This window comes from Giraffa tippelskirchi, chromosome 1 (assembly GCF_054371585.1).
Source record: "Giraffa tippelskirchi isolate mGirTip1 chromosome 1, T2T-mGirTip1v1.2.pri, whole genome shotgun sequence".
In the NCBI taxonomy this organism is placed as follows: domain Eukaryota; kingdom Metazoa; phylum Chordata; class Mammalia; order Artiodactyla; family Giraffidae; genus Giraffa; species Giraffa tippelskirchi.
In genome coordinates, this window is record NC_137275.1 from 187509377 (window position 1) to 187529600 (window position 20224).

Here is a 20224-nt window from a genome sequence, read left to right on the forward strand (position 1 = left end):
ACCAGAGGTGATCTGTCCAGCGTGGCAGCAGGTGATAAATCATCCAATGGTTCTTTTAAGGACAGCACTGAAAATGCCAGCTGTCTTTTTCTCCAAGAGTTCCGTGGGCCCTTGGAAACGCTTGGCTGCTCTGGGCAGTGAAATAATTAGGTCAAACAGCACACACCCTTGAAGAGCGGAATGTTTATGTCATCCAGTGCTTGTTCACTCCCGGAGTGAGTGGTCTCTGTCCTGGAGGCCTTGGCAGACCACAAACCAATGCACTAGCCAATGAGTACAATGGACTCTGGGGCTATTTGAGACCCAAGGGAGCCACAAGGAGCTCACCATGACAGGGGAGGAGGAGGAGTGTCATGTGGGGTCACTACCACCTGGCACTCAAAACTCAAGTCCACCCAAGACCTTCCAACTTCAGTGGAAACACCCAGGAAGCTTGCAGGGGTTGGAGAACAGAGGTAAGAGATGCTCTGAAGACAAGCAGGATGAGACAAGGTGGGGACAAGGGAGAAACCTACATCTGAGAGTTAGAAGATGTAGGTTTCCATGCTTCTCTGTCACTAACCATGGGTGTGGCCTCAGACTTGCTCTCTGGAGCCTCAGATTTCTCATCTCTTGGACCAGATGACCTCTGAGCTCTTCTGCAGCAATGCCATCTGTGATTCTAAGACTCTCTCGGGTACACTGGCTATTATTTCCTTTAGGCTGTGATCAATGACCTAACCACATTCCTTTCTACAGGGCAATGGCCCTATGTCTGACAGCGTGGAAACATCCTCTCCCCACAGGACAGGACAGCCCATCCTCACCTGCAGCCCACTCTCCTCCCTTGCCACACCCTCCAAACCAAAGCAATCCCTGGGCTGCAGCAGCCTCCCTGGGGGTCAGTGGCAAGAAGATTCCAGATGACTGGTCTCCTCTGCTCAACACAGTTCTCTGCGGGGAAGGCTGGACGCTCTCTGGGCTGCAGAGTCTGGAGCGAAGATTCCATTCTCTGCAGAACAGGGGCTGACACTGAGCAATGGTCTTCACAGGGATCGGGAGAGAAAGTTACTTACTGTGCTGTCATGTCATGTTTACAACATTCCTCTCAATGGGGTGGCGGGCTTGAAAGCCTCCTATACTTTTGCTTCTTGCTCAGAAGAAAGATTTGTTTGGGACACTTAACAAAAACCAGGCCCCATTTTTTCTTAGCAGCTCCAGACACTGGGAGAAGGGTAAACTGTTCCCAACCTCTGGTGGGAGGGAACGAATGTTCATAGTGCTAACCTGGAGGGGGAAAATAAGATTTGGAATTCTGTGCCTGGAGTGGTCCACAGCCTCATGAATTCTGAGTTCTTCTCCTGGAGAAAGGGCCTGGAAATTCCAGCTTTCTCAGTGGGGCCATGGGGAGCACCGGGTTAGAAGTTGGGAAACCTCTCTTAGAATATCCAATGGTTGCTAATATGTTGTCTTATCTTGGTTGTTTACTTCCTTCTCAGGGCCTCAGCTTCCAAATCCATAAAATGGGGACAATGTTCTCTAACACCCTTCCAGCTTGAACTACCTGGAGAGAGGTGTAGGACTGTCTAACAGAGCAGGGATGCTGGATATGTGGGTGTGCACTCTGTTGTGTCCGACTCTTTGCAACCCCATAGACTGTAGCCCGCCAGGCTCCTCTGTCCATGGAATTCTCCAGGCAAGAATACTGGAGTGGATTTCCATTTCCTTCACCAGGCGATCTTCTAACCCAGGGATAGAACCTGCATCTCTTACGTCTCCTGCATTGGCAGGCGGATTCTTTACCACTAGCGCCACCTGGGAAGCAGGTGCTGGAGGGAGGAGGCAAAGCCAGAAGGGACTGGAAAGGACAAAGCTAGCCCAGGCTGGGCTCCCACATGATGCTTTCTGTGAAGAGAGGCCAAGGAACACTCTCCTCATGCCTTACCTTGCCCCAGCCGGGAGCCCGTGATGGCCTCTTTGGCACTCCCGAAGCCCAGCTCTCTGCAGACCACACTGGCAGACACCAGGTCCCACTTGTCGTCGCAGACGGTACCCCATTCTCCATTCTTGAGCACCTCCACGCGGCCCTCCCCGACGTTGGCACCACCTCTCAACCGCACCAGTGGTTGCTGAAGAGACACACCATTTTGCTGAGCACAGCCTACTCCCCTGTCTTCACGATGCCCCCCGCCTCCCCACTCCAAACCCAGGCACCAGACTAGGAGCTGACGGCGCTCCATCTGTGTGAGCATCTGTGGAGGGGTTGGAGAGCGTGCATGCTCACTGTGTGTTCAGCTTTGCTGTGTGCTCCCTTTGCGATCTTTGTTCTGGACCACTGGGCAGCCCCTTAGGGACTCTCATCAACCCCTCATCCCACTCCATACTTGTTCTAGGGCCTAATCACTAGTACTTCCCTCTACTCCCTCACTCCAGAACCTGAAGCTTCAGCACTATCGAGAGAAGCTCCTACCCACCAAGACTGCAGATTCCAAACAGATCCTAATTCTCTCAGATGTGTAACAGAGTGTTTGTCCAGCCCTAGGGGAGATTCCGGGGCACTAAGGTGACCACACTGCAAGAATCCTGCCCTGCAGGCCCATGAGACGCAGGAGAAAGAAGACAGAGGGTGAGAGGGCGGGGCCTGACCAAGGCAGCCAAGACTTGGAGTTCTGCCCAGACAAGGGGATGGGGAGCCTCCCACTGGCTAAGACCAACATCTGTCCTGCAGCTGGACTTCTGCCCGGTCACCACTCCTGCTTCTGCCACCCCTGACTCTACTCTAAGCCCAGACCAGGCCAGCCCTTCAGGAGATACAGCCCCACCAGACATTCAGAGAGAGCAGGTGGTTACAGTTTGTTGTTGTTCAGTCACTAAGTCGTGTCCCACTATTTTGTGACCCCATGGACTGCAGCATGCCGGGTTCCTCTGTCCATGGGATTTCCCAGCAAGAATACTGGAGTGGGTTGCCATTTCCTTCTCCAGGGGATCTTCCCAAATCAGGGATTGAACCCGCATCTCCTGTGTCTCCTGCATTAGCAGGTGGATTCTTTACCACCGTGCCACCTGGGAAGCCCCAGTTATACTTTAATTGCCCCTAATTGCTCACCACCAGCCTGGAAGCCTTAATAGTCTTATGGGGTTTATTTATAATTGCACAGGAGTAAGACCCACTCTTCACCAGCATCTTAATCCCACTGGATCATACCTTACAAGATAGGAGATGGGTCATTTGACTCCCATCTGCCCACATACCCTGCTTTGCATCAGTTTCTGTGTGTGTATGTGTGTGTGCATGTGCGCATGTTGGGGTGGGCAACTCAGAAGGCTGTGAGGCTCTGAACTATTGATTCTATTTGATTCAATACAAAGGGAGTATGGGGTAACTGTGCAGCCCTTCTGTGTGTGGGGGATCAGACCAGAGTCACTGTTCTCCTTTGGTATCTGCAGTTCACAGCCCCGGACTCCATCCCATTCACCGATGGAGGCATCCCACTTCCATCCCACCCGTGAATGAGGCAGTCCTGGTTGGCGGTGGTGTCTTTCAAACATTAACATACACCAGTCACCTTGAGCTTCCCTTGTGGCTCAGTCAGTAAAGAATCTACCTGCAATGCAGGAGACTGCAATGCATGAGATGCGGGTTCGATCCTTGGGTTGGGAATATCCCCTGGAAAAGGGAATGGTAACCCCCTCAAGTATTCTTGTTTGGAGAATCCCATGGACAGAGAAGCCTGGTGGGCCACAGTCTACAGAGTCGCAAGTGTTGGACATGACTTAGCAACTAAAACCACCACCACCTCTAAGAAAACCACCACCAGTCACCTTGAAAGCGAAGACATCGAACAAGAGCTTGTGTCTCCATCTTCCAGTCAAGGTCTCCACCCCAATTTACTGACATTGGGTAATGACCCTGGCACTAGAGGGAGAAGAAAAGAGGGACAGGGAGGGGCTGCAAAACCCCTCACTGGCTTCAGGAATCTTTATTCTAGCTTTAGCAGAACACGACAAATACAACTGCTGGATCCAGCCAGATGGCTGTAGAATCATGACCTTTCCCTTCCCCCACTTCCCTTCCCAAGCTGCCTAGCCAGATTCCAGGGTCCCCTTCCCACGGAGCGGACCATCCGTGACTCAAGCTTGTGGGAGGCAGAGTTCCAAGTAACCTCACCCCATCTAGCAGTGGCCAGGCAGAGTCAGCTGGCCCTGGAGGAAAAGAATGGGAAAATGTGATGTAAGCCTCGCTTGATCTTTTTTTAAAATTGATTTGGTATAACTTGATGCCTCTGCTTTCAACCACACAGTAAGAGGAGTTCCAAAACAGTAGGACCTGGTATTCTGGATGACACATGAGGCAAGCTCAGAGGCTCAGGCTCAGGCTGTGGAAAGGATGTGGCCATCAAATCATGTGGCTGGGGGGGAAGCAAGGAGCCGTGGGGGCTGGCACTGTCCAGGCGTGCCTGTGTGGCCTGCCTGCACACGTGAGATATGTGGTCAGGTCTATGCAGTTTGGAGGCCCCTGTGGGGCAGGGCTGAGTGTGAGGGAGGGCTGGTTGCTGGCCAGAAGTGTCTGGAAGACACCCCAAAGTGTTCCCACGCCCTCTGGTCAATGCCTGGACTTGCTGCATTCACCTCACACCTTTTATTTAAGGCTTATTCTTTTGTCCAAATACACCACCCCAGCCTTTCCAAATACAGCACCCAAAGCTGTTTATCTGGTTTCTGCATCAGTTTCCCGTTTCTACTGGATAAGTAGATAAGGGATCACTCCCTATCCACGAGCAGGTGGATGGATGTTGATGGAGAGAGAGATTGGAGAGGGAGATGGGGTGGGGGGCTTCCCAGGTGGCACTAGTGGTGAAGAACCTGCCTGCCAATGCAGGAGACACAAGAGACATGGGTTTGATGCTCAGGTTGGGAAGATCCCGTGGAGGAGGGTATGGCAACCCACTCCAGTATTCTTGCCTGGAGAATTCCCACAGACAGAAGAGCCTGGTGGGCTATAGTCCATGGGGTTGCAAAGAGTCGGGCAATACTGAGTGACTAACATTTTCACTTTCTTTCACTTCTCTTCTTCAGAGGAGTCATCAAGCCTGCCTTGGCCAGGACAGCTCACTGGTCCTGAGGAATCAGTCAGTTGAGATGGGGACAATAATTCAGATGTGCATCCACACCTCTCTAATACACCTTCCCCCACATGCAGGTACTGATTCACAAACATACAGTATGATAACAGACACAGATAACATAGATGTGGTGATGACATGTTTCCATTTATAGGAAGTCCCCTATGTACAAATCTTCAAGTTGTGAACTTTCAAAGGTGTGAACTTGTGTTTGCATGTTCAGTCACGTAAGTTAGTTCGAGTGTCCAGCATACATTGTCATATGGCTCCATCCTCTACCAGTGTTGTGCTTTTGTGTACTTTCTATGCAGTACTATATACAAAATAGTAGTAGTTGTTGTTGTTTAGTCACTAAGTTGTATCTGACTCTTTGCAACCTCACAGACTGTAGTCCACCAGGCTCCTCTGTCCATGGCATTTCCCAGGCAAGAATATTGGAGTAGGTTGCCATTTCCTTCTCCAGGGGATCTTCCTGACCCAGGGATTGAACCCTTGTCTCCTGCAATGGCAAGTGGATTCTTTATCACTGAGCCACCAGGGAAGCCCATAGAATATAGCAGTACCATATTTTTATTTCAAGCCTAGGATGTCCGGAAGCAAATGTAAAAGCAGTGGTACATAACTGATTGTGTTAGTTGGGTACCTAGCTAATTTTGCTGGACTCATGTACAAGCTGGATTTTTAACGTACTCTTGGAACAAAAGTCATCCATATGTAGGGACTTACTGTACTAACCCTGTGAAAGCTTTTAAAAGTTGTTATTCTTTATGATGCAGAATAAGTAAAACCTGTTTGAAAACCATTACAGTTGATTTCTTGTGCTTTTGAGAGATGGACCATGTTTCCAGTGGCTCTGAAAGTGAATGTTAGTTCCTCAGTCATGTCTAACTCTTTGCGACCCCATGGACGGTAGCCCGCCAGGCTCCTCTGTCCATGGAATTCTCCAGGCAAGAATACTGGAGTGGGTGGCTATTCCCTTCTTCAGGGGATCTTCCCGACCTAGGGATCAAACTCATGTCTCCTGTATTGCAGGTGAATTGTTTTCCCATCTGAGCCACCGTGGAAGCCTGCCAAGGGCTCTAGGATGTTTGATTTCTCAGGGAATCTCCCAGGAGCCCCTAGTTCTCACTGCCCCACCCCAACCCTTCGTGCTGGTCCACAGACAGCACACAGAACCTGTGATGGTCAGTAGTGAGGCACAGCCCTCTCGCGGATGTTTGTCTGCCACAGGGGGACACTAGTCTCAGAGTTGAGCAGCAGTGCCAGAAGGACAGTAGGGGCGGTAATGATTGGGGACAGGCTCCCAGCTGCTTGTCACACCCCAGCAGTGGCATCTATCAATGAAGCTGGTCCTGACAAGTGTCCTGCATCTTCCTGCCCTCTAGAAAAGTGGTCCGAGTTGCTAACGGTTCTCTTGGCGGGGCGAGGTGGGGGGTGTCCCTGTCTGATCCTTTAACCACTAGCCCAACACTCCAGGTACCAAATCTGCCACCACATCCTCACCTCTGGCTTGTAGGCTTTCCGGAATCTTGATGGTCCATCAGGACTGAAGACCTGGCCGGGCACACAGCTCACCACAGCCGGAAGCCCATTCTCACAAGTGATGTTCTTGACGGGGTCCAGTGACACCTGAGGGCCCAACTTGCAGCTGGAGATGTGGGCCTCTGTGCCTGTGCACTCCATGGAGTATGGCCAGTAGCGCTGCTTCTTGCGGGCGGCAAACATTCTGCAGAAGGAGAGACAGGGCAGGTGACCAAGACATCACGGTGCCCATCCCTCCCTTCTTCCGCAACTGACTCCTGCCCGGGGCCGGTCACTGAGGTAGTGGAACCGGATAGACATGGTCCCCACTCCTGCAGTTCAGTCTTGCTCCAGACAGGGCTCTGCAGGGCATGTCTGCCAGCACTCACTGGTCATGCTGGGCACGTGCTGGGCATTGGGGAGCCAGACCTGGAAGGGCAGTCATGGCTTCCTGCTTCCAGGGAGCTCACATTCTAGGAGACAAGGGTCTAACTCAGTGTGTGTGCATGCTAGGTCGCTTCAGTCATGTCTGACTCTTTGTGACCCTATGGACCATGGCCCACCAGGCTTGTCTGTCCATAGGATTCTCCAGGAAAGAACACTGTAGTAGGTTGCCATGCCCTCCTCCAGGGGATCTTCCCAACCCAGGGACTGAACTCAAGTCTCTTACATCTCCTGCATTGGTAGGCAGGTTCTCTACCAATAGCACGACCTGGGAAGCCCCTAACTCAGTGTAGTGACATATGATACTAATGCCTATAGATGCAAAGTGTAAAAAGGGATCTTGGAGAGACAAATACAATGTGATATCCCTCAGCCAAAAAAAAGAATGAAACAATGCCATTTGCAGCAACATGGATGGACCTTGCGATGATTATGCTAAGTGAAGTAAGTCAGACAGAAAAAAGACAAATATCACAGGATATCACTTATGTGTGGAATCTAAAACAAATATTACAAAATATATACAAAACAGAAGCAGGCTCAACAGACATAGGAAACAAACTTGTGGTTACCAAAGAGGCGAAGGGGGGAAGCTACCCTTCCCTCTCTCCTGTCCCGGGTCTTTGAAGTCTGTGTGCTCATCGGTGATTGGCAGAATCCAGTGAGACACACTGCTGCCAGACTGCCCAGAGGAGGGGCTGCCCAGGGCAGGTTGGCCCCAGATGAACAGAAGCAGAGTCCTGTCCCTATTGGTCTAGCAGGCCCGGAAGTTTCTGCTTTGCCTCAGAGTGAATGGGATGTGAACAGAGAGGAAGGATAAACCTGACAGACGCCACTGATATCTCTCCTTACCAAAAACTGTGACTGGTAGTAATTCTATTCTATGCGTGCAATGGCATAGAATACTTGAAAGAAAAAGGACTATCTTGGAAAGCTCAGGGTTTGTGCTCAACATAGCTACAGCCAGAGCACAGAACTACACAGGAGGACTGTTAATAATCCCAAGAGCCAGGGCTTCCCTGGTGGCACAGTCAATGGGAGTCCACCTGCCAATGCAGGGGACACAAGTTCAATCCCTGGTCCAGCAGGATTCTACATGCTACGGAGCACCTAAGCCCATGCACCACAACTACTGAGCCTGCGCTCTAGAGCCTGAGCGCTGCAACTATGGAGCCCACACACCGTAAAGCCTGTACTTTACAACAAGAGAAGCCACTGCAATAAGAAACTTTCGCACCTCAACAAAGAGTAGCACCCGCTCGCCGCCACTAGAGAAAGCCTGTGCAAAGCAATGAAGACCCAGTGTAGCCAAAATAAATAAATAAATAAGAAGTAAAAAAGGATTCCAAGAGCCATTGCCCCTTCCCATCCCCTGGAAGGCCCCTGCACTTGGAAACGCAACCTCCAGTTTGTTTCCCATGACCCTCGCACATGGGACAGCTGAACACACTCGAGGTGCTGCTGTTGCTGCTGCTAAGTCGCATCAGTCGTGTCCGACTCTGTGCGACCCCATAGGCAGCAGCCCACCAGGCTCCCCCGTCCCTGGGGTTCTCCAGGCAAGAACACTGGGGGCGGGTAGGATATTATAGCTTGTTATGACACTCCCACAATCAGGCGAGCAAACACACCCAAGGGATGTCAGGTGCACAGGGGAGTGGTCAGATCTCATTGGATCGGAACATCTTCCAGCTCCCAGTTTTCAGTGACCACCAGCCTCTCCCAGGGACAGATGTACTGAGCTCTCAACACAGAGTGAGGCTGCCTCAGCAGACAGAGCTGCTCTTCCTTCCCCAGAGAGCCCCTCTGTCCTCTGACATCAGATCACAGGAATGCAATCCTCCACAGGCCTCCACCAGGGCAGCCCACCCCGCCCCCATGAGTCACTCTCACAGGCCACCCCGAGATGCATGCAGACATGGGGATGCAGATAGGAGGCACTGGGGAGGACATATGGGCTTCCCAGCGGGCTCTAGTGGTAAATAACCTGCCTGCCAATGCAGGAGACATTAGAGATGTGGGTTCTGTCCCTGGGTTGGGAAGATCCCCTGGAGAAGAGCGTGGCAACCCACTCCTGTATTCTTGCCTGCAGAATCCCATGGACAGAGAAGCCTGGTAGGCTGCAGTCTACAGGGTCGCAAAGAGTCAGACACGACTGAAGTGGCTTAGCGTGCCCAGGCACACGTGGACAACCCACTCTAGGCCTGATGGTGGGTGACTGGAGTTACAGGACAGCCACTGGCCAAGTGGGAAGCTTGCTTGAGAAAGAGTTATCTAGGCTGATGGCTGGGTAACATTGAGCTGAACTGACTCAGCTGAAAATGAGAAGTCCTCCCTGCTCTCCTCCAGCCAAGGAGCAAACCAGACTTGGTAGGGATTCTACCAGCTCTGTGAGACTGTCTATTTCAATTATGCATTCTGGAACTAGGGAAATAACCACAGCGTGGGTTCCAGGACGCACTGAGCCTACTATGAGATGGACCTGAGCCAAAACTCCACTGATTACCTGACATCCATACTCTGACTGTGGGCCACAGGGACGTTTGGGTCCCTGGAATCAGGGTCCGTTCAGAGCCTGTGTCCAGTGGTTCCTGAAAGTCTTGATCATTTCCTTTACTCCAGTGTACAATATAATGACCTTGGGAAAAGATCATAGGTCCCTTTGGGTAAATGACTAACAGTGTACGCTTCTGGCAGTGTGCCACAGTCCTTCTTCAAGGAGACCTGGCCTCCTCTTCATTCAAAGGCTTATAGGTCTGCAAACTTTCTCAAGTCTGGGCATTGAGGGGCTGGACCTGTTTTTATGATTCAGATCAGATTTTTGTTCTCTTAACCTAGAACTTTTCTGCTTTTACAGATTGAATAAGAATCAAATAGGCTTCCTATTTCACTTCTGGGAACACCATGAGACAGCCAGCTAGGTCAACTAGTCAACCCCACAAGTCTGCAGGGGCCAGTCTATTCTGATTGCTGCTTTGACTTTGCTGGCCACTCAGTAGCCACGCCCATCTTGCCTTTGCCCTTGAGTGCTGTCACCTGGTCCCTGCCACCCGGGATCTAATTACCCCCATTGCACTTAGGTTTCCTGACCTGTAGTGACTGCAGCCCCCACCCTGAGGTCTGGCTTACAGAGAAGAGCCCTCAGGGAGCTCTTAAGAACCAGGGAGGGGGGGGCTTCCTTGGAGGTCCAGTGGTTAAGAATCCTCCTTGCAATGCAGGGTACACGGTTCGAGTCCTGGTCAGGGAACCTAAGACCCCACAAGCTGCGGAGCAAAGGAGGCTTCAAGCACTGGAGCTCGTGTGCCACAACTAGAGAGCTTGTGTACCGTAATGAAAGATCTCGCATGCCACAGCCAAGACCGATGCAGACAAATAAATAAATATTAAGATAAATAAATAAAAGAACCAGAGAGGGAGTCAGGGCTCCCCTTACAAATTTATTCCTCTCTGTCATGGTGAAACATCTGTCTTCTGGACCCTCCTAGGGTCTTAGATGACAAATTCATGGCAACATTCTAGTCTCCCCAAACTTCTGAATCCCTTTCTCTACATGAAACCAAGGGGATTCAGCATTTCTAATTTGGTCTAGTGGGCCTCCTTTTGGTCCCTGTTTCAGCCAACTCACCAAAGCCTTAGAGCCCTAACTCCCAAGATGCAACATGAGATGCAGTCTCTGTTCAGTAATCGTGTATCAATAAATTAATACCAATAATGGGATCTTGCTTTAAGAAAAAGAAAATGACTACACAATATTCCTGGTCTGGGAGATGGGGCTCTGTGGCTTCAGTTTGATCAATTTCCAGGTACATGCACCGCTTCCCAGTCCACGAGAGGATCATCTGGAGCCCAGCTGCCAAAAAGGACCTGAGGTCAGAGATCCCCTTTCAAAAGCCAGAAGATGACTCTGGTCCACCCGCAGTTGAGGAGGAGGTTTTCAGAAGCCCTCTGAACAAGCCACGTGTTGCCTGGCCTTGGGCACCCTGTCCTGCTGCGGAGCAGGGCTGATGGCAGCCTTCCCACTCCCAGGACTGGGCGAAGACGTGTGCCAGGCTGGGGGCTCCAGTGGGGCCAGCAGGTAGGAAGCCTGTCAGGGGAAGGGATCTACTTTTCTTGGCTCCAACTGGAAGGAAAGGCTGAGAAGGTGTCTCCAGGGAAGGAGCCAGCCAGCTGGCGGAAATTCTCTAAACTATTTAGAGAATGGGACCACCCTGCCTGCCCCCATCCCACCCTGTGCAAACAGGAAGATCTGGGCCATGTCTGGGGCGGCTGGGGGCAGGAATCACCACCAGGCAGCTCAGCTGCCAGCACTCACCCTCATGGTGGACCAGAAGCTCTGACCGAAGGAGCCAGGCTGAGCCCAGGGAGGAACAAAGCCTGCACTGACCTCAGGGATCTGGAGAAAGAGTTGGGGCAGGGACCCCTGTTTCCTGGCTAGAAGCCACCTCTCTCCTTGGCTTGAAAGGGAAGAGGTAGTAAGTCTGCACTCTTGAGGAGGGTGGACCCTGTTGCTGGAGACCCGGGTTTGGATCCTGAATCTGCCACTTCCTTGTTTTATCACCTCTCTCTGACTTCATTCCTTTAGCTGTAACATAGACCCCTTCCTAGAATTGTGAAGTTTAAGCAGCTAAGAGGGCTTCCTTGGTGGCTCAGATCATAAAGAATCCACCTGCAATGCAGAAGACCCAGGTTCGATCCCTGAGTCAGGAAGATCCCCTAGAGAAAGGAATAGCTACCCACTTTAGTATTCTTGCCATTGGGTCACAAAGAGTTCGACACGACTGAGCGACTAACACTTAACAGACTAAGAACAGAGCCACCTGGCATGTAGTCAGTGCTCAGTAAAGCAGATTATTATCCTTATAAGAGGAGATAAGAAGACCCCATGACCAGTCAATACACCAGCCTGTTATGGACTGAAAACCCTTCACTGGACACCATCCCGGGCAAATCACGCTAAGTCTCCTTGTGATCTACCCTTTCCCTGCCTGGGGAGATATTAACTTTGGAAACCATAACAGCATTGCAAGATTTACTCAGGATGAATGTAACTGAATCCACTAGATCTGTTTCTCATTTTCCTAACAGTTGCAGATTTCTCATAATAATCACTTCGAGGGGGCAGAGGACAGAGGTGGCCCCAGCCACTGCATTCTATGTTTGCATCTCCATTGCTGTGCCGCAGATAGGTTCATCAGCACCATCTTTCTAGATTGCATATATATGGGTAAATATTCGATACGAAATCAATGCGGGCTTCCCCAGTGGCTCAGTGGTAAAGAATCTGCATGCAATGCAGGAGACACAGGTTTGATCCCTGGGTCAGGAAGATCCCCTGGAGGAGGGTATGACAACACACTCCAGTATTCTTGCCTGGAGAATCCCATGGACAGAGGAGCCTGGTGGGCTACAGCCTGTAGGGTCGCAAAGAGTCTACTGAGCACACACATGTACACCGAGCTACTGCAGAGCTGACTTAGGACAAGGTGGGGCCAGAGTCCCACCACTCAGAGTCCCTGCCCAGACTCCTTACTTGTACACTTTGGCGTTGTAGGTCTTCTCCCCGGGGAAGCCGAACATGCCGCAGACCACGCGGGAGTTCTTTGCTGTCCAGTGCTTGTCACAGATCTGCTTCCACGTCTTGCCCTCCTTTACCTCCACGTAGCCCTCTGTCACCGGGGTGCGCTTGCGGAAGGCAGAGAGGATGGCTCGGATCCGGATGTCCTCCACTTGGATGTTCATGTTCTGGGAGGGGAAGGGGTGGAAGGAGATGAGTGACCTTCCTGGTCTGGCCCTGGGGAGGTGATAGCAGACTGGACTTATCCTGAGAGTCTGCCTGCCTCTCCCCTTGGGCTCTTGGGGGGCTGTGGGTGCTCCCCAAGAGCACATAGCACATGCAGTGGGGCTGCAGGAACCAGAAGAGAAGGAGCAGGGTGACCCAGGCAATCAGAGACTTAGGGGACCCTAGCGCTCCTCCTCTATCCCATCAAAAACACCAGAGGGCAGCAGCCTCCTCATGCAGGGAAAGAGCAGAGGAGAGAACCGCGTTCCTTGAATGCTGTATTCTAGAGGCAAAATCATTTGGATGCTTGTATTTTACTCCAAAGCATCTGCGTGCAGGCCTGGGAGTGAGTGTGTGTACCTTCCCAGCAATCTGCCTGTAGAACTGAACTTTTGGGCAGATGAGCTCCAGATATCCTGAGCTGGTGGGGCCACATTGCACACTGTCTCATGTACTCCCCTCATGTCAGCAGTCTTCTGGGTGAAAAGCCAGAAGAGAAAGGGGAGGGTTTGGAGAGAAGGGGGAGGGAAGGAGGTGTGTGCCTGGACCCAGACCAGCCAAGTAGGAGGGGCAAGCCTGGGGCCCAGGAGGTAGGGATGCACACAGTCATGCAACTATGCCAAGGAAAGGAAAGGAAAGATTCTGAATGTCTTGAGGCCCTTGTCTTGAAAGCCCCTGTTCACCCCTCTCCTCTCCCCATTTCTGTGGCAGTGAGTGAAAAGGCAGGAGCCTGCTAGGAGGATGTGGAGAAGGCTGGGGGTTGAAGGTGAGCTCTTCTTCCAGCCCCTGACACTGGGCTGCTCTGTCCTTGCCCCCAGCCTATACCCGAGCCCCCAGGGATTTGGTCAGACAGGGGGCCTCAAGAGGCCAAGCTGGATGGAGGAACAGGGTCCCACCTAGAATTTTCCAGGATGATATCTTTTATGTTTTTCCAAGGTTCTCACAAATCTGCCCTAAACACGAAGGATGCTCCATAATCTCTCACTTCCAGCCTGTCTTCTTTCTGCCCCTGCCCAATGGGGTCACCACCAGCTCTCACAAGGCTCCCCAACTGAGTCCCTGACTCCTTACTCTCCTCCATCCATCCGACACAGGGCCAACCCCCAGAGGACTCCTTCTAAACCACAACTAACCTTGTCCCTTGGCTGACCGTACCTATACCTCAGCCCCAAATCTACAGCCAGCTAGGATGATGCTGGGAAAGATTGAAGGTGGAGAAGAAGGGGACAAAAGAGGATGAGATGGTTGGATGGTTATCATTGACTCAATGAACATGAGTTTGAACAAGATCCGGCAGATAGTGAAGGACAGGGAAGCCTGGCATGCTGCAGCCTATGGGGTCGCAAAGAGTCAGACACCACTGAGTGACTGAACAATAACAACAATAATAGGACAGTAACAAGTACCACTACTTTCTGGGCATTTTCTCACTTAATCCTCAAACAGTAGAGGTCTTTATAGTTAGTGTCATCTCCATTAGTGTCAGCTTCCCCATGGCTCAGATGGTAAAGCATCTGCCTGCAATGTGGGAGACCCGGGTTCGATCCCTGGGTCGGGAAGATCCCCTGGAGAAGGAAATGGCAACCCACTCCAGTATTCTTGCTTGGAAAATTCCATGGACGGAGGAGCCTGGTAGGTTACAGTCCATGGGGTTGCAAAGAGTCAGACATGACTGAGCAACTTCACTTATTTGCACTTGCATCTCCATTTTCCAGATGAGAATACTGGGTGACTCCAGTGATCTCCCAAGACCACAGAGAGGCAGAGAGCACCTGAGGTTTGGTGTGTGATGCTCTCTGAACCACGCCAGGTGGGACTGGGAAGGGGCATTGGCAGAGAAGAACCCAACGACCTGGGTGCCCACACCCGCGTCCAGCCAGGATGCAAATGAACTGGGAGTTTGAACAGAACCATTATTTGGGTGCCCAGGGATTCAGGTCTCCTTGCCACTGGCTTCAGGGTGCAAAGCCAGGCCCCATTTTCCCAGTCCTGCGAGGCAGTGGAAAGTATGTTGGCCAGGGTGGTGGTGGGGGTGTGGCATCTAGCCCTGGTTCCTTTCCATGCAGAGCGGAAGGAAAGCCGCCAGTGGCAGGATTATGTTTGCCAGCTTGGATCCTTGGATCCGTTACAGCTCCCAGTCAGGCCACAGGGCTCGTGCCACCAAGACACATGGACAGGAGTGAGTAAGAAAGGGCTGGAGGTCTAGACTGGCTCAGGGGCCAGCCCCCTCCTCTGACTTACCACCTCGGGAGGCCAGGCTGGAATTCCAGCATGTAAGGAATGTGTGATGCCCAGAAGGCCCTGCTGCATTGTCCCTGAGAGCTGCACGGGGCAGGCAGGCTGGGCAGACTTGATTAAATTCACAGATCCTCCCCCTCCCCCCTCCCCCCGGCCCCTTTCCCCCTATCTCGGCTCATGGAGCATCAGCTCAGCTGAGATACAGAGTGTGAACCCAGAGGTCGGAAGGCCAGGGTGGGGGAGCTCAACAGACCCTTGTCTTAAGGCAGGGGAGTATCCCCTCAGCAGAATAACTACTGGTGGGCAAGTCAGGTAGGGTCCCAGATGCAGGAAATGAGGCTCAGAGGAGACAAAGTGCTAGAACTGACGTCACTGTTCTTGTGTTCCCACTGACTCACTGCATGTGTGTGTGCAGGCACTAGTGTGTATGTCTGGTGTCACGAATATGTCTCTCTGGGTGTGTGCCTCTGCACGTGCTTGTGTGTGTATGTGTCTCTAGGGGAGCTCACTGTTCCTGTGTGTCCATGCGCAGGAGGATGTGCACATGTCTGTGTGTTGTGTGGAGTGTGTGTCTGTGCACGTGGTAGAGGAAGATGCAGAGGGTTGCCTTGCAAAGCCCTGGGAGAGCAGTCAGGCAAGTTCCTTCTCCTCTTCTCTCTCCACAGAACTAATTCCTTCCCACCATCTTAGGCTCAAATCCACCTCAGTCATTCATTCATTCATCCCATAAAATACAGTCTCTCCCTCCAAGGACCCTGCCAGCCTCCTCCCTACTGCCCAACCCTGGGACCCTGGTTCTTCTCCGAATCATAACAATTATGTGGGCCCTCATTCATCAAATGCCAGCCAATTCATTACGTGTCAGGCTCTGCACTCAGAACTTTACATCCATCCCCTTCCTCAGTTCCCATAACAACCAATGCGAGGGCTAATGGTATACCTAGCTACAGGTGAAAAGCAAGAAAACTTGGTGAGGTTTGGCATCTTCCCCAAATTCACATAGTCAGTAAGTAGATAAACAAGGGTAAAAACCGAGTTCTGACTCCAAGTCCATGCCCCAGGTTCACCACAATGGGCCTCTGAGTCTTCACTCTTCTGCCTTCATCCCCATCCCTTGCCAGCTACTGAGATGACATACCTGGGCCTGGGACTCAGCCTTCTGAGGCATCCTTTGGGGTCCACCCAATAAAAGCCCACATTAGAAGTCCACCCTGCGCCCCGCCCAGAGAAGCTATGAGTCAGGCCGGAGTGTACGTGCGATGAGAGGGCTGCCTCCCAGCTGCCCTTGGACTCAGGCCAGGGGGCAGCAGGGAAACCCTCAGTGGCATGCAGTCAGGGCTCGCTGCTGGCTAACGAGCTCACAGGGGCTGTTCAGAGAGTTCTGTGTAGGAAAACACACGTACACACAGAACGGCCCTCCTGACCTCACTGACTTGGAATCCTTTCCATAACCGCAAGCATTAGAATTTTTTTTCCCCCCAGAAGTTCAACTTCAAAAGAGCAGTGAAGATTTGAAACACTAAAACCTATACACATTTTTCTTTTCTAACAGAACTCTCTTTAGACTTGCATGTTTCACATTTAGCCCAAGAGCCCAGAAGCCGTCAATATGTCTGGCCCCTTTTAAAACTCAAAAGTCTGAAGGCTGGCCCTCCAGCCAGAGACTGGAGTTCACCAAACTCTCCAAAAGGCACACCTTCTCCAAGGAATTCACAGAACCTTCTGGACTTGTCCTACTCAAAACTCAGCACATCTCCAGGGAGGGTCTGAGCCCTGGGAGTGACTATCACTGGCTTCCAAAGGGGAAAATCAGGGTGCCCTGAGGCCATAACCTGCCCCACTGTACCTAGTGGGTTGGTGGAAAAAAGGGCTGGTGAATGATCACCAGGGCTGGTCTCCCGGTCTTGAGCTTGAATGACATTTCACGTTTGCAGCATCTGTGAATGACTTGCAGATTCCACAATGTGACAGTCTGGGGCTATTGCCAAGGAGGAAAAAATCACCAGTTTTGAAAGTCTAGTTGGGGATTGCATCAGGGAAAGATTCAGGGGGAGGCAAGGCAAGCAACCCTCTAAAGATGCACTTCACCACTGAAAGTCGGCACTTAGCTCATCGCCTCCTGTGGAGGGCATGTTTCCAAGAGCCAGATCTTAGTCCAATTCTTCCCCTCCCTCCCTCTAGAAGTTGTCATTTAATTATGCAATTAATTACTTAATGTATCAGACCAAGCCTTCCCACCTGAGAAGTCATCCGTGGAGTGGTGTCAGGTGGGAGGATGGAGAGGTAGTGGTCCACCATCATCCCAACCGGAACAGATGACTGGTTTGTTCTGCACGACTGCTGCTCATTTAGTAAGCCCCCTTCCCTCTACAGGTAACAGGTTCCTACATCTTGCTCTTAAAGCCCTTTATTTATTTGGCTATTTTCTAAATTATTTATTTATTTAATTTTTGGCTGTGCTGGTTTTCATTGCTGCATGGGCATTTCTCTAGTTGCCATGAGTGGGGCTATTCTGCAGTTAGGGTGTTCGGGCTTCTCACTGCAGTGGCTTCTCTTGTGAAGGAGCATGGGCTCTAGAGAGTGGGGCTTCAGTAGTTGTGGCTCCTGGGCTCTAGAGCACAGGCTCAATAGTTGTGGTGAATGGGCTTAGTTCCTATGTGGCATGTGGGATCTTCCCAGACCAGGGATCAAACCTGTGTCTCCTGCATTGGCAGGCAGATTCTTTACCACTGAGCCACCAGGGAAGCCCTATTCGGCTATTGTTAAAAAATGGGCTTCCAGATAGAGATCCACTTTCCCAGGTGCCACCTTGGCAACTTTGTCAGCACCTCACACCAAACACACGCAGGATGCCCTTGGTCTTCCCTCTTCTCACCGAGTGAGGCAACGCCCTCCCAGTTTGCAGCCCGAAAGCCTCTTGCTCCCTCTCTCTTTCTTGCTCTTATGGCTCATTCTGCCCCAGCCATGCTTTTCCTACCCTTCCATCTCCTTCCCATTTCTATTGTCCAGGCAGGTGTGCAGTGAGAATTGTGGAAGTAAGAGGAGAACATCACAATTCTGTTTCTTTGGGGCAGATGAATGACTGACACAGTCCTCCTCAAACATGGCTGGCACATCCATCCAGCTGACCACTGCACACTCATGTGTTTGGCTCAAAATCTTCCCGTGGCTCCCCGAGGTCTTATACTTTAGGTCAAGAGCCTTCCTGATCAGACCCACTTCATTCCCTCCCTGTCCTTTCTCCAGCCTTGAGCATCCCTTGTTGCCAGGGTGGCATCACTCTTTTAACACCAGCATTAAGCTGCTTCCTGCAATCCTTTTTTGCTTTCTCTCTACCAATGAGCATCCTCCTGACCCTTAGAAACAATCTCACTCATTCAATCATTTGAAGAATACCAGTTGAAGGATACCGGTCCCAGGAACTGTGTGAGGTTGACATTAGTCAACCAGATCAGCAAGTCTCTTGTCATTCATGGCAGAGGGGGAAAGACAGTATCCTCTCTTCCATGAAGCCCCTCCTCCCTCAAATATCTCTTCCACACAGATCTGACTTCTTTATTCTCTAGCATTTGCTTTCTGAGTCCCTCAGTTTATCCTTGGCTTATATTGACTATCTTGTAGGATTGATCTTTCCACGAGTTTTGCCACCTCATCAGACTGTGAGTCGCTCAAGGACAGACCTGTTTTTTATTCATTCCTGTATTCCCCACAGCAACCAGACACAACACACAGTGGGTCCTCACATATTTTTGTAATAAACTACTACTAATAATCATTTTAAAAAATCCAATTACAGGAATTCAGCTTAACTAGAAGTGCTGAGTTCTCAAGCCAGAAATGTAATAAAGATGCTCTTTTTTGCTCAATGCAAAACAAACATCAAGGCTTGCCTCTCTTCACAGCATAAGCACTTCTTGCGTGACTTACCGATGGACAAGGAGATAGCTGCACCTTATCCATGCGCGATCTCTTGCCATCTGAGCTATTTAACACCCTCCCCTCTTCCCCCTAGAAATCTGAGGCTAATAAATAGTTACTGAATGGAATTAAAAGCTGATATGACCATCAGCACGCGTTCAGTCATTTTATCCAAATGGGTAACATCTGTAAACAGCATGAGACATGTTGTACTGGAAGAGGCTGGCTACACTGTAATTATCCCCTTTTGATGATCAAATCTGAAATTCACAGCCTAAGAAGTTCCTGGGAACATTCTCGAGCCAGTGATTCCAACTGGGCCAGATGGATGAAAGGGAAGAGGGAAGGCAGTGTGGTGATTTCTGTTGCTCAGCTCTGTGTGATGGAGACCTGCCTGGGTGGAGGGGGTCGGGATGGGAGTGGCACCAGAGCTGAGGTCATGCCAAACCACGGGAGGAGAAAGCTGGCAGTCTGGGCCCTTCTCCTATAAATCAAGAGCTTTGCAACGCTGCTGGAGAATCAAATGCTCTGTTTCATTTTCCAACCGGAAAGCAGGGAAGCAGGTAACATAGGCTGCTTCCTTGGAGACCAGGCAAGAGCTGCTGACCGCAGGAAGCTGGCATGACACCTGCGCCTGCAATTGGTCCCTCTAAGCCAGTGGGAGTGCTGAGGCCACAGACCAAGCAAGTCTGTAGACCTGGCCAAACCGCCCAGCAGGCTTCTAGGTAGGGTACTTGATGCCTCTCCTCCTAGCAACCATCACCATGGTGGCAAAGTAATGACTTCACTGTGTGTATGTGTTAGTCGCTCAGTTGTGTCTGACTCTTTGCGACTGTAGCCCACCATGCTCCTCTGTCCATGGGATTCTCCAGGCAAGAATACTGGAGTGGGTAGCCATTCCCTTCTCCAGGGGATCTTCCTAATCCAGGGATCGAACCTTGGTCTTCTGCATTGCAGGCGGATTCTTTACCATCTGAGCCACCAGGAAAGCCCCTTTCTCCACTACTGGACAGCAAACTTCAGGACGGTGAGACTGTCCTTGAATATCACCAGTGATTCCCAGTACCCAGCATAGAATCTGGTGCTCAATTAAAATGTACTGAATGAATGAATGAACAGACAGCCTCCAACTGCCTTAGCAACAGCCTCATGGAGATGGGGCGGGGGCATCCATTGTCACTGACCCCTCTGGCGTGGCTAACTCTAATGGATCACATGGTCCCTT

General features: G+C 51.1%; 1 protein-coding gene across 4 annotated transcripts in view; it reads right to left on the minus strand.

The window, feature by feature from the left end:
* The window catches only part of LOXL2 (lysyl oxidase like 2), a 112417-nt gene that overhangs the window by 39006 nt on the left and 53187 nt on the right, over window positions 1–20224 (minus strand). For 2 of the 4 annotated variants that reach the window (XM_081515148.1, XM_081515158.1), the window contains exons 4-6: window positions 12595–12806; window positions 6606–6828; window positions 1925–2108 (exon numbers count right to left, since the gene is read on the minus strand). In XM_081515148.1, coding sequence (XP_081371274.1) covers window positions 1925–2108; window positions 6606–6828; window positions 12595–12806 — 619 coding nt within the window. Of the gene's footprint in view, window positions 1–1924; window positions 2109–4744; window positions 4748–6605; window positions 6829–12594; window positions 12807–17319; window positions 20078–20224 lie in introns of all 4 variants that reach the window. The other 2 variants (XM_081515153.1, XM_081515169.1) reach the window with 2 other exon arrangements.